Raw genomic sequence first — 14085 nt, forward strand, 5'->3', positions numbered from 1 at the left:
ACACAAGCCAAACCCAAGAAGGCAGGCAGGCGGGCAGGCACTCTTGCTGGCTTTTAAGACATAATCCAGGCAAAAAACAAAAACTACCCTAGAACTGTCTTGACAGTCATCCCAAAGTATATAGTAATATGGGGTTACAGCAACATCTCTATTATGGGATTAAGTTGATACTAACAATCTCACATTCATCTGTGACCTCTGGTGCATTTCAACTTTCTGGTCCATTCAACTTTCTGGAAGTGAATAGGTAATGACTAAGCTCTCATTCAACAAAAGCTCCTTTCCAGGCATAATAATGCAGATAGTTCCTGGGAGATAAACTTAAGCTCCCACATTTCCCCTTTCTATTGATTTCAGAACTGATTACAAATCCCATGATGATTAATGAATAGACCAATCATAAGTTCAGATACTAAGTAACACATTTTTGACTTGGTTAGATTCCAACACTAGCCAGCACTCAAGAGTGAAAAGAGACCCTGAATTTACAAGTAGTTGAAATTAAAGCAGCAACAAAATAAAATTTCAAGATCATGAATTACTGGCTTACAATAATATAATCTACACAATATGAAAATGTAATTATTTAGTCTTCAATTCAATTGTCAACAAGAAATTTAAAGGCGCTCTCTGAAGGCAGCTGCACACTTTGACACATAAATATATTTTCCACATTAGTAAATATGTTAAACTGGTGTTACAGCATTGTTTCCTGAAGCCAACAAAATATAGAAAACATGTTTAATTCATCTTTAAACATCTGTGTACTTATGTCTGACAGTCTGGTAGTCAAGGGATGACAAGCTTCCAACTTTAAATAAACCAGAGTTTTCTATGAAGTCCAAATTACAGTTGTCTTAAATGCTGATTAGTTCTAACAAATCAAATAGAAGATCAAATAATCAAAACAATCTAGGATCAATAATAGTTAACAATCCTGGCTTGTTCACCAATAATTTTAAATGAACCAACCAGTTCATTTAAAAGGAGGTAATGTGGCTAGTTTAAAATTGGTTTGAAACTGGTTGAAGAGCTTTTTTATTCATTTATACATGCATTTTTTTGGTGCGTTCCAGAGTAGAAAAAGAGAAGAAACCAAGGACTGTCACAGCTTGAGTGAAGCTGAGTGAAGCACATCTCTGTGTGTGTGTGAAAGAGAGATAACACACACCAAGACTGCACAAGTAAGCTTTCAATTATCTTAATTTTGCACTGCCTATTACTTAAAGAACTGTTGATTTTCTAACAAGATGCAATAGTATGGCCTTGTTGAGTTAGCTGACAACTTCTACCAGTCAATGGTTGCCAAGCTTAGGCTGAAAACTAGCCTTGTTTGTACTAGTTAAGAACATATGAGATTAGGCAATCATTTGTTTTCTTTCTAGGGTTGTGCAGCTGTATTAGTGCAAATTAATGTATATACAACTGACCAACACAATCTCCTCTGGATTGTCATTTCTGCAGCTAAGCAGGTCTGTTAGCATGGCAACTGCCCATGCCACATCACCCTTGTTCAATGAATAAGGTGAGGACTGTAAGCATAAATTCAGTCAGATTGGGTTTGATTATCTGTAAATATTTGCAAAACAGAAAAGGGTCCATAAGTAAGTGGCAGACACAGGATTTGTATGCAGAAGTTGCAGGAAATTCAATTCCTCCTATCTCTAGAGGATGGTAAGGTTGGCCTTTTGTCAGGAACAGAGGGCCCACCACCATAGCAGTGTGGTCATTTCTAATTTGCACAGAGTATGCAACAAAATGCATCATAAGAGAGTTCTTGGCTAGTGAGTCCTGCTTTTATGTTATACAATCCACTGAGAGTGCCATGCCAGAAGGCTATTAAAATCATAGAGTTGGTAGCATTTCCAGGTACAAGGACTGGAAGGCTGGCCAAAAGCACTGTCTGATACCTTGGAGAAGTACTGTTATTCAGAGTTGGCAATATTTGGTGGGTGAACCACTGATGTGGGGTCAGTAGAATGCAGCTTCATGTGTTCATAGCAGTTCTGCTTAGAGCAAGTGAGAAAGGGAAACCTATTTGGCACAGGAGGATATAGTTGCTATAGGTGCAAACCAAAAAATACTGCTGTCATGAGGAGGGCAGTCTGGTTGCCTTTTTTGAAACCAATTTGAATACAGTGTAGCAACATATAAAATTAACCCTGGTTGGTTCCAGTACTCACACTAACATGTGGCTAAGGGCGACAGGTGGCTTAATAGGGAAATAAGCAGGAAAGCTTGTGCCACCAGGGTATGGCACAAAAGAACTGGATACAACAGTTCAAGAACAGACTTCCTTATCCTCAGGAATACGTTAGGCCTTTTTTCAGGGCTTTCCCCACAGGGTCAATTCACATAGCAACAATCCAGACTGTTAACAATATTCTTCTAGTGCATCTTGAATAACCTTAGTGCTCCTTCATAAGGCCCCATTGACCTGCTCTTAAGCTGTTGTTTCTTCTCCATCTGTGCCTCTGTTTCCTTCTTCCCTCTCAGGAAGTGCAACCCTGGGGAGTGTAATCCCAAGCCTTCAGAACTTTTCCAGTACAAATAAAACCGAATTGCACTATTAGAAGTACATAAAGTTACATGAACAAGAATGCAAGTGAAGTAAAGCAAAATAAAAGAAATTGTAGGGAACAAAAAGCTTCTCACTATTAACTAAGTTTCCAGATTTCCATGCTGTCCTGGAAGAAAACAATCTAAAGAAAATACTCTGTGTAGAATCAGTGTTGTGTAATGGTTAAGAGTGCAAGGACTGGGACTGACTTCTAGTCACCACTCAGCGATGCAGCGCGCTGGGTGACTTTGGGCCCTTCACAAGGTTGTTGTTATGAGAATAAGATCGAAAGGAGGAGGAAAATTATGTAAGCCAACTAGGGTTCCTTCGAAGGAAAAAAGGGAGGCTAAAACAAACAAACAAACAAACAAACAAACCTATAACCTGCCATAAGCAGTGTTAGAAAGGTAATGTTAATATACCCTTAAGGCTGCCATCCAAAATCAGTTACGTATGTAACAGCATATCTGGCAACTTGTGTATAAAATGAGGTTGATATTTTGGCCTGTTTTTCTGGTGTTTTTCATAGGACAGGTGTATAAGACTACCTCCATTTTTCATTTGCAAGGGTCATCTTCTACACAGATATATACAGTAATAATGTGTGGAACAAGTGACCAGGAAGCATGTTTCAAAAAGTATCTGTATATATTTGCATATAAGGCAACTTGCATATAAGATGAGGTCAGTATTTGGGGCTGTTTATATATCTCAGGTATATAAGCTGATGCACAATTTTTGCTTTGCTATTTTTAGTTTCAAAGGTCATCTTATATGCGATTATATAAGGTATTGGGTAGACAAGGGCTCTGCAGTGGACCACATGCTCTCTCCAGAGAAAGCCCAAGGTTGAATGTCCTGTTGTCTCTCTCGTTAAAAGGATCAGAAAGCAGATGATATGAAAGACCTCTGCCTGACATCTTTGAGGGCTACTGAAAGGAAGAACAGCCAATATCAGGTTAGACGGACAAGAAATTCAACCTTGTTTAAAGCAGCTTCCTATGTTCCTATGCCACAGACTAAAGTGTGCATGGATAAGCAAAAAATAAGAACAATTTATTTTCAATTATAAGTGCCTGCTTGTCATCTACGGAACCATACCTGTCCATCTGTGCCAATGGAACCGCTGCAGTCCGTCAGCAGTTCTGACATGTCATAGTAGCTGTAAAATTCCCACAGGCAGGCCTCCAGGTTGAGATTACGGTAGAAACGCAAGGTCTTTGCAGTCCGCACAGGGCTGCTATACTGGTAAGGTGATGTTTCTCCCATCACTTCTGGGTTCTTGATGTCATCAGTGATGAATCCATATTTTGTCTCAATCTCATTATAATCCAAGAGGTTGGAGCATTTGTGGTTGCCTACACGAGTACCATCAGGACTAAGTGTCAGTTCAAAGTTGGACAAGGGTCTGGTTGAAAGAACTGGCAGCATCCCTGGAAGGAGAAGTACACCGTCATTACAGCTTGATGCAATAACACCACCATGACCAGGCATTCATGTTCTGATTTTGAGTGTTCCAAGAATCCTTATAACAACTCACATTGTTCAGCATGGCCGAAAACAGTGCCTTGCCAAGGCAAAGGAGTAAGTTTGTGCCCGAGGCACAATTTGAAAGGAGGCCTTCCTGGCTCATGCTCTACACCACTAGAAGTTATCTTTAATGAGATATTTCAATAATTTTGCTATTGGTGGCTGCCATTTTACAGTTAATAAAGTGGGAAAAAGAATAAATGTGTGCTAAAAACTTCACTTGAAGACTCTGCTTGTATTGAAATGAGTGGATCTGGTGACAGCTGCTGCTGTTCACTGTTGAATCAAATAGACATGCCCAGTACATACCATCCATATGGGGCATTCTAACTGTCACTTTGACCAGATTGGGATAGTCAGGATCATCAGGACCTGTATAACGTAATTTGGCTGAGAAAGGCTCTGCTCCTACTGTCCCTGGAATGCGTGGCTGGCACAAGCCTGTGTGGAAAAGAGGGTCTGATTAAAGCAAAGAATGCACCATTCTCACAGGCATTTGTTTGGAAGAATCCTATGAAATGCTGGTGGCTTTTGGTAAGCCCATGATTTATAACAGCCTTCACCACTCTCAGGCATGTGAGACTGCAATGTTCATGATAGCCAGACACCATGGCCAGCACACACCAAGGATCTGGTGTGCACCAGGCTGGGGAAGGCTGATTCATGCTATACATGACTAATCTCATTCGGAAGCCAACTCTACTGGGCATGGCCTCAGTTTACTTACCACAGTAGCGGCAGGGCTAATTCCTCCCATTCAGGCAATAACTAGAGCTTTATTGCCCCTCCAACTTCCAAACATCCAACACTACAGGAATGGTGAAAAAGGAAACTTCCATCTCCCTTCTTGAGAAACATAAACTACAGAAGGCAAAGGAGCTCTCTGAAAACAGGTAGATGATTTGATATTTAACGCCTACTTAATTTTCATTCATGGAAACTTTTGCATGAACTGAGAGGGTGCTTTGTTGCAAGTCTGGCCATGTGACACCCATAAATCCACGCAGCATTCTATCAACTACATGGCTTGAGGGGGACCAGGCCAATGACCATGATGCTGTGTTCTGATCCTTTCCACTCCTTTTGCAATCCCTTCAAAGTTTAACTGCTGCCAATTAGTGTTAAAACATCCCCCACTGATACCATGGGAGTTTCCCCTTAACTCTAGTTGGTATATAGTGGCCACAATTCTTGTGGGGATTGTGGTGGGAGAAGGAAAGAGTAACCCTCACCTCCCCACACATTGTAGTCCTGATCCACAGTTCTTAAATAAAACATCAACTTTCCCAAGGTGTCCATCCACCAAACAATGGACACCATTGGGGGAATTTATTCCCCCCTTTCTCCTACAGCTCCCCACACAAACTCTGAAACTGATCTGGGGGTTGCACAGGACTATAAGAGGGGCAAAAAGTAAAGGGAAGTCTCATGTGCAGAATGGAACTCTGTTCATGTAATGCTGGATGGAACATACCATTCAACATACCACACCCTTTGCCTCAAATGTCAAGAGCTACACATGCTGTGGGGGAGCAGTCACGTAATGGCTACTGCCCTCTCCCCGACACAGACAGAACATCCATCAGTGCAATGCACTGACTTCCATACTCCTCCAACCCTTTTTCCCTTATAGACTGTGAATGTATGCTATGCTGTATACACAAACACACACTAGAAACAGCACAGTATGAACCATCTTTCAGTTCCCAAATACTTAAGATTTTCTTCACACTTGGGTAGACCCAAGTCCATCGCTACAGTTGCTTCTTATTCTGCCATATTTCTTCTTAATCAGGAAGACCAGAAACTTCATTTGAAATTATTAAATTCAGAGAGACAACCTGAGTCATATACCTGCTATATTTATCCCTCATTTGGCCTTGTTTCATTGATTTATAGATGTTCCTATTGACACAAGAGCAGAAGTCCAATTGGAAGAAATGATTCTTTTCTTTTATAATCACACCTAGTCTTTGACAGGTAAAACCACAAATCCAGCATGGTAATTATATTTCAGAATCTTATTTCATTCTGCTTTTATCATTTTATATTGTACTTTATTCTTCTAGTTCTTTTGTTCTGCTCAAAGAAGTTCTGTTATTGGACGTTTTATTAATAATAATTAATAATATCCTGTTCTAGCAGGTATAAAAGGTGAGGCTTCCAGTGGCTACTTGGAAGCAGCTGGAGAAGAAAAGGGAAGAAGAACAGCTACCTGGAACTGTTTTTGTCTCCACTGGTGCCCAAAGTCACCCAGTGAGGTCTGTGGATGACTGGAGATTAGAAATCAGATGGCCTGAATCCCAGTCCCACACTCCTAACTGGGATGAAGTCTTTGCATCCAACCAAAGTGTTAGGAACAAACAGTTAACTCAGTTTAACAACTACAGCAACAACAACAAGACTGTGTGAAGTTATCTTATTGCTTACCTTCTTCCTGGTTTATTGTATAAATAGAACTTAGCAATTCTAAACCAACATCCCCATTGGCATTGACAGCCCGAGCAGCACACTGCACCCTTGAGCCAGCCTGGAAGTAGATGGAATCCAAGGCAATTGACTTGGTGCTGGTGAAGAAAGTGTTGGAGTCCACTTCGCGCATGGGACTGGTAACACCGTCAGTGCCACTTGGGGCACTGACAAGCCAACGGTACAAGGTCAACGTGTCATTTATGTTTTCAGCAGCACAAATAGATCCAGTCTTGTCATAGTCGGAATATTTGGGGTTGCACGCCTGAAGTTCAATAGATACGCACAATAATTATATCTGTCTGCTCCAGTAAAATGAATAATATAACATTCTAAGAATAAGCATGTTCATTTTTCTTGTGCTATATTAGCATTTAACAAGTTTATTTTTCCTAGCTACTGGTTAAATCATAGCAAACACTATTTTATTTCCATGAATTAAATTAGGAAATTAAATATTAATGTATGTGACATCTAAATATAAACCTTACAATTCAGTTTATTATAACTTGGGTGAAAAGAAAATAGTTGTACGACATATGCAAATAATATTAGCTAAAATATATTAGCTAAAAATGCAGGAAAAACAACAGCAAAAACATGGCTTCACCAAAGAATTACCAGAATATACAAAGCAAATCAGAATCAGAAAGATAAACACAGTACAGTAAGAGTTTAGTCAGATCCCATCTCTGAGTGATCCTCAGAAACTCATGCTATCTTGCCTCAGTTTCCAATCTATGAAATGGGAATAAAAGCAATCTCTCTTACAGGACTATTGTGAGGTCACAAACAACAAAGATTGCAAAATGCTTTGAAAACTAAAAACAACGGCAACAACACCCCAAGCCCTATGTAACAAATGAATGCCTATTAACAAGAAAAAGGTTGCTTAATTCCAAGTAATGAAATTGAAACTTGTGGCTTAAACCTCCTGTTCACTTGAGAAACTGTTTATACATTCCCAAAATATCAGCTTTCCAGCTAAGAGCAGAGCATCAGACTGAGGAAAAGGTAAGCAAGAACAAAGCATACCGTTACACACACAATAGGGTAGCCAGTGGGAGGCTGGGGGTTCACTTTGCTTTTAGTGGTGTCATCGTACAGCAGGAGAGATACAACCTGGGGCACAGCTGGAAAAGTCACATCTGCCACACTGTCCATTTCTTCAATGTACACGATGGCTTTGCTCATCTGAATGGAAAGATAGGAAAAGTTTCCATCTGCAAGTTAAAAATGGACATAGAGGCATACTCTTTTGCAAACTAATACCCTATACAGCATTTCCCAGCCAGCATGCCTGGCTTAAGGATGTTGGGTGCTGTAATCAGGAAGGAACCAGGCTGAGGAAGGCTGCTGCACATACGTTCTCCTTTATGACTTCATTGTTTAAATCAGTTAATGCACAAACAGTATTAGGATGAAAAATCTTCCAGCCGGGTAAAAGTCCCTCACCCTTTCTTTCAGACATCAGACTATATCTGTGGACAAGTTATGGCATTTTGCTGCTTGAGGCTGATTAGCAGGTCTCCCCCTCCATCCACACACAGCTGCTCAGGTCAAGGTGCCTTGAGGCAGAAAATCCCCCAAGCTCCTCTTGCTGGCAGCAAATAATTACAGCAATAACAACTAACAACATGCTCGCCTTTCATGGCATCTGTATCAAGTGCCTGAGGCACCCTCTTCGTTTTCTAATGGTAGGTTTGGCTCTCAACATCCATATAGAGTTGGATCCAAAGGTTCCTTTCCACCAGAGAAAGCTATTTTTTGAAAAAGAGTCACACTAAGGTATAAAGATGGCTAAATCATACAGGATAATTTTTAAATCTCATGACTGAAGGCAATCCATGGCCAGTAGACTTCAGATTGTTGTTCACATGTGTGAAAATGCTCTTACCACAAAATATTCAAGCACGTTGTTTAGGCATAATATGAGTAAAAGCAGTTGTTTTTCACTGAAAGTACAACCAGATGTGGGCTACATCTAATATTAGTCTAACTTGTGCCATTTATTACAATCAATCTACTTTAAACTAAGGCTAACCTTGGATGAGTTAAACCTAACCAGGGCTCCATGTAGCCACTGTTAGTCTGAAAACACAAACCAAAGATCTGATTACAGGTTTCCTGTCTAGTTTGGGCTTCAAAAATGGCATTCCACGAATCTAGCAAACAGCAAGCCTTCCATGCTTGATGTTTCTGAATAATAATGATTTGAGTGCAAAGTGTGTCCACAGAGAAACAAAGTATATCACATGAAATCATTTATTTCTTACCAGAGTTTCAGCTATCATATTTTCATCAGGTTTCAAATGAACTGTAAATGCTTCACGCATTTCTCTCACTCCATCATACAAAACTTCAACCTCAATGAAGTGCTTTGTTTCCCCTTCTTTAAATTCAATATCTGAAATTAAGATTTATTTATAAAGAAAAAGAAAACATGAATGTCTCTTTTCAGCCATCACCAAAATTAGGCTAGGATCCAAAGAGAAGCCAGCTTGGCATGGTACCCCAAAGTACTAAATTCACATTGGCTTCTCATAGCTGAGAGGCAGTTCAACAATGCTCAAGGAAAAAACACACCTTAGCACTTTTATTTGGTATTATGCTAAACAATCTATCCAGTCTTAGGAACACAAATGAAAAGTAAATCATATAAGTTCCAGTTGTATCTGTGCAATACTAATGTTCCAGCATTCATGGTTTTATATTAATATTCATTAGAAACAGCAATATTGCTGCTTCCAGACTTGTCTGTATTCACAACTTCTCCAGTTCAGATCAAAAGCTTACCATTAGACATTGGATTATAGTCTTCTCCAGAGGTAGCTGAACCATCTTTAGTATGGATTCTCACAATGGAAACTTTGGAACTGTCCCCCAAACGTAAAACAGGGATTTTTACAACTGCAATCTCACCAGGCTCTTGAGGTTCTTGGATGCTGTATTTGATTTCAGAAAACTTTATCACTGGTTCTGCAAGAGAAGTGAAAACTGTCAATTTTTCCTATTTAAGGAGCAAGTTTTATTTCTCATGGCTGAAATAACCAGAGGGAGAACACTACAACAAATACATTAAATAATGGAAAACAACATGTTTCATTAATTTGCTGGATTTGTTTATTATACAGTAATGCAGCACTGTCATGTACTTCCAAATAATAAGGCAAGGAGAATACCAGATGTGAGCATCCATTAATCTGTTCAAGTCTTAAAAGGAAAAAAATACTGAATTCACAAGATTAAATAGTCGAAAAAAACCAACAGAAACTTCCAGTTTAGACTTTCGCCCCACGGGGAGGCACAGGACATGCTGTCATCACATGCAGCACCGCAGCTACTAGGTCTTACCACTGTGAATTGTCATCACAGCTGGCTTTCACTTTACCATAATAACGTGAACAAGTGATATATGAATTGGATATATCCATCATTAGCATTACAGTGCTAGGAAACTCATTGAACTGGTTTTCAAGAACAAAGTAAGTCATGGCAGCTTATTCAAATCACTGGGTTGCGACAGCAGCTTGTGGGGTATGATATGCATACTCTTTGTTCAGAAGTAGCTTTTTGTGTCATCCGAACCTGAGTTGCATGGCTTGTTGGAAGCAGAAACAGCGTTTCAACAACCCATGGGCCGTTGTAGAGGTCTTGGGTTTCCCACAGGCCAAAGCAACTGGCCAAAGTTCAGATGGCGTGACAAGCTGCATGCAGACAGACATTTTGGATATCAAGTTCTTCACACACCCAGCATATGCCATGATTTAAATAAGCTGTTGTGGCTTAATAAGGCATAGTGCTTACTTTTGATCAAGCAAATAACGCTCTTACTCCATGGTCCAAAAAGCACTGATGCAGCCTCCTCAACCTGGTGCCTTTCACATGTGTTGGTCTAAAAGTCCCACCAATCCTTATCATTGGCCATGCTAGATTGGGATGAGGGAAGTTGCAGCCCAAATCATCTAAAGGTACCCAGTTTCTGGACAGCTACCTTGGCCATACTTTTCCATAGTACAAAATCTCCATGTAATGAGGTCTTTCAACTAATGGTGCTTACTGCTATGGCCAAACAACTGACCATATAGATGATTGTAAGGCAATATAATAATCCCCTTCAAATTTTGAAGAATTTTCATGCAGATGAGGAAATAAATTTGCTTTATTTTACCGCAGAGTATCGGTCTTGATACAATAGGTTCCAATAAGAAGAAAATAAATTTTGACTAAATGTTAGAAAGAACTTCCATGGAGGATGCCCTGTTTAGCCATGGGACAGATTGCCTCAAAAGAGAGTAGTCTCTCTTTTGTTAGAGGTTTTTAAGCCAACTACTAGCCACTTATCCTGAATCCTAGCAGTGGATTTCCTGCCCTAACAAGGGACAGGGCTAGATGACCTTTGGGTACCTTCTATGAATCTATCACTGATGATTCCTTGCTGTGATAAATTTAAGATCAGTTATACTTCCACCCAACTTTGTGTGTGTGTGTGGTATTTCTTAATTTAAATGACTAGATTAAACTTTCTCCAAATTTGGAATCATCTTACTTTGGGGAAGGGTTGATTGGGCAAGTTTGTGGTGAGAACTATGAAAGCAAATCTATTCTTTCAAGACTGTAGTATTGAGATTTGTTGTGTCCAAACAATAACCAATACAATATTAATTTACAAACTGCACTTAGAGGCAGGACATGGAAATAAATTTATTAACGGTGCACTCCTATGAAGTTTAGAGAGAAAACCCCCCTAAAGCTTCAAGCATGACTCATGCAGCCATAGCTGCATAAGGCTGTATCTAATATTAGTCCTGCATAGAGTTGAGCCACTAAAGTGAATGAGATTTAAAGAACTTAATCTAATTTCAATAGGTCTGCTTTATGTACATAATCTGTATCGTCTCTTTTGACAATATTTGAAGTAACAATCCAGATGTGAGAATCATGTGTAATGGAAGAAGTACGAAGTGCTCTTAAACTCACTGTCTTCCTCATCTTTAATCTTCACCAAAGTTTCTTTTTGCTCCCCAATGGAGGCACCAAATGTAGAAGTGCTTTTTGGTGTTCCAAGCACTAATCTGAACTCTTCTTCCTCTTCATAGGAGGCATCATCCTTCAAAATGACCACACATGGCTTCTCAATTTCTCCTGCAGGAAACCCAAAAAGCAGAACAACTAGCTTAAATGTCTTTGGTAGCAATACCTTTTGAAAAAGCTGCCCTGGAGTAGCTTTTTCTGTACAGCTCAGCATTGCTGCTCATGCTAAACACATTCCAGCCATCAAAATCATACCAGGACACCTCGTTTTTCTAACCCTAACGCAGTGATGGTGAACCTTTTAGAGACCGAGTGCCCAAACTGCAACCCAAACCCCACTTATTTATCGCAATGTGCCAACACTGCAATAAAACCTGAAAACTGAGGTTTTAGTTTAGAAAAGCAGCCAGTCCAAGCACTGACCAGCCATGTGAAAGCTCGGACGAGTCACAGCTTGTTATGTCATTGCCTGGCGCCGCTACTCCTTTCAGAGCATACGCATGGCTCCTATTTGTGCTGTTATCTGATGCTTGGCTGCTGGGGCGGTGCTGGGGCGACTTGGATTGTGTGCCGACAGAGAGAGCTCTGTGTGCCCGCTGTGGCACGTGTGCCATAGTTTCACCACACTGTTCTAGGACATGTCCCCAAGTTTCAGTTTTTGTTTTTAATTTTCTTTCTATTGACCAAAACATGCTTAGAACACAAGACATCCCAGGAATCTACTGATTTATGCTACTGGGGTGCTTTTGTTACTGTACACGATAATTGTATCAAGGCACCAAATATTCCATACTCTTTTGAAATTAGTAGACATGTTTTGAATATCAGGAAAAACCACCAAACCTCTTCCTCACTCACAAAATGAGAACTTGAAAGCTTCTTAAAATGTGAAATCCATTGTCATGCTGATGGGAACTGATGATGGAAAGAGTCCATCTTACTTAACTTCACTAGCTGAAACCTGAAATCTATTATTATGCTGATAAGATGGAATATCAGTCATATGTGTTCCTTTCACCAAAGACAGCTTTGTATATCAAGTAGAAAATTGACTCCCAAAATAAATTTTATTATTGTTCTGTCTCTTTGGTTCAAACATTTGTTTTCATTGTTTCTAATGACATTTTTAAACAAAGTACATATCCTAAAAGACTCAGAGATACTGTTGGTTACTCAGTATGCAAATATGGGGGAAGTGTTATTCAAACATTTCATTTTATGTGTTGTGCATTTTCCAGATGTTGGTGATTTGAAATGTTAAACACACTCCATTTTGGTAGACAGACTAGAATTCAGGTTGGGGTCTAAAAAGAGCCCAATGCATTTGTGAGGTTTTTCTAGCTTCAAGATGTTAAGGATGAACTCTTACCTGGGAGGAATACTACTACAGAATCATCTGTGTTTGGTCTCTCCTCATAGTCCATCATAACCTGGGCAGAGCCCTGGCGAGTGTAGCAGCGGACTGTAGATTTATGGTTTATATCACCACTACGGTAAATCACAGCTGTCAGTTGCCCATCTTTTTCATTCACTGTGTATAGTGATTCCTTAAATTGCACTTTTGGTACTGCCAAAACAAAACAAAAACAAGTTAGTCTTTTAACATGGAATTTTGGTGACCGCATGATTCAACTTTAATTCAAGGGAAGAATTCATCCTCTTCAAACATTACCTAATCAAAGCCTTAAGATATCTGGCAATATCGCAACAGTAATTTCCAACCATACTTTTGGCTTGTTGATGAAAGGCCGATTTAAAAAAGGTCGTGAATCTAATCAGAAAGCATGCCTTTTTCCAGTGATGACACTTCTCAAGGTTTACAAAAAAGACCCCAAATCAAGAATCAGAAAATTATTTTAAATGTTAAAGGTCTTCAGCTTCTTAGAAAGGGCACCAAAGATAATCACCTACTCTACCCTGAAACTCAGCATGACTGTCCTTATACATACGAAACTGTCAAACATACCCTCCAAGATGGCTTTGAAGACAAAGTGGGATTGTGCAGGGAGAGAAAGAAACCTTCACAAACATTCAAAGAGAGGCCACAGACCTTTGTACCAGATGATTCCAGCACTTTCCACAAGGTACATTTTGCATTCTCCAGTTGCCCAGTTTTAAGACAGTTGTGTTCTTCAATGCTTAAGATGGAATAGTTTAACCAGAAAATATCCTGTACTCTGATAAACATTCAGTTTATAGAAATGAGAGCCTACAATACTTACAGTCCGTGATGGTATCATTGATAAAGATGGTAGTTTTGCTTGGTTCCCCAAGCACTGCATTCATAGGCATTCGAAGAACAAGTTCAAACTTTTCTGGTCCCTCAAGAACAGGCTGTCCCAGATCATCCAGAATGGTCACACGGAAGGTCTGCATATTTACACCAGGAGCAAAATCCAAGTTTTGGCTGATGCCAACATAATCAACTCCAGCTACATAAAAAGGAAGGAATAGTCACTTATTTGTGGGATATGTTCATAAACTCAAGATAA

The 14085-nt window shown here is 39.7% G+C and overlaps 1 protein-coding gene across 1 annotated transcript in view; it reads right to left on the reverse strand.

Annotated features, from left to right (window-relative positions):
* Positions 1-14085, reverse strand: part of FREM3 (FRAS1 related extracellular matrix 3) — an 88447-nt gene that overhangs the window by 16812 nt on the left and 57550 nt on the right. Inside the window, exons 8-16 of the mRNA XM_044430669.1 lie at positions 13816-14025; positions 12963-13160; positions 11540-11704; positions 9356-9538; positions 8836-8966; positions 7595-7753; positions 6521-6824; positions 4400-4531; positions 3662-3993 (exon numbers count right to left, since the gene is read on the reverse strand). Of these exons, the coding sequence (XP_044286604.1) occupies positions 3662-3993; positions 4400-4531; positions 6521-6824; positions 7595-7753; positions 8836-8966; positions 9356-9538; positions 11540-11704; positions 12963-13160; positions 13816-14025 (1814 nt within the window). The remainder of the gene's footprint in view (positions 1-3661; positions 3994-4399; positions 4532-6520; positions 6825-7594; positions 7754-8835; positions 8967-9355; positions 9539-11539; positions 11705-12962; positions 13161-13815; positions 14026-14085) is intronic.

The sequence above is a fragment of the Varanus komodoensis genome, unplaced genomic scaffold (assembly GCF_004798865.1).
Source record: "Varanus komodoensis strain SLA01 unplaced genomic scaffold, ASM479886v1 scaffold21, whole genome shotgun sequence".
Classification (NCBI taxonomy): domain Eukaryota; kingdom Metazoa; phylum Chordata; class Lepidosauria; order Squamata; family Varanidae; genus Varanus; species Varanus komodoensis.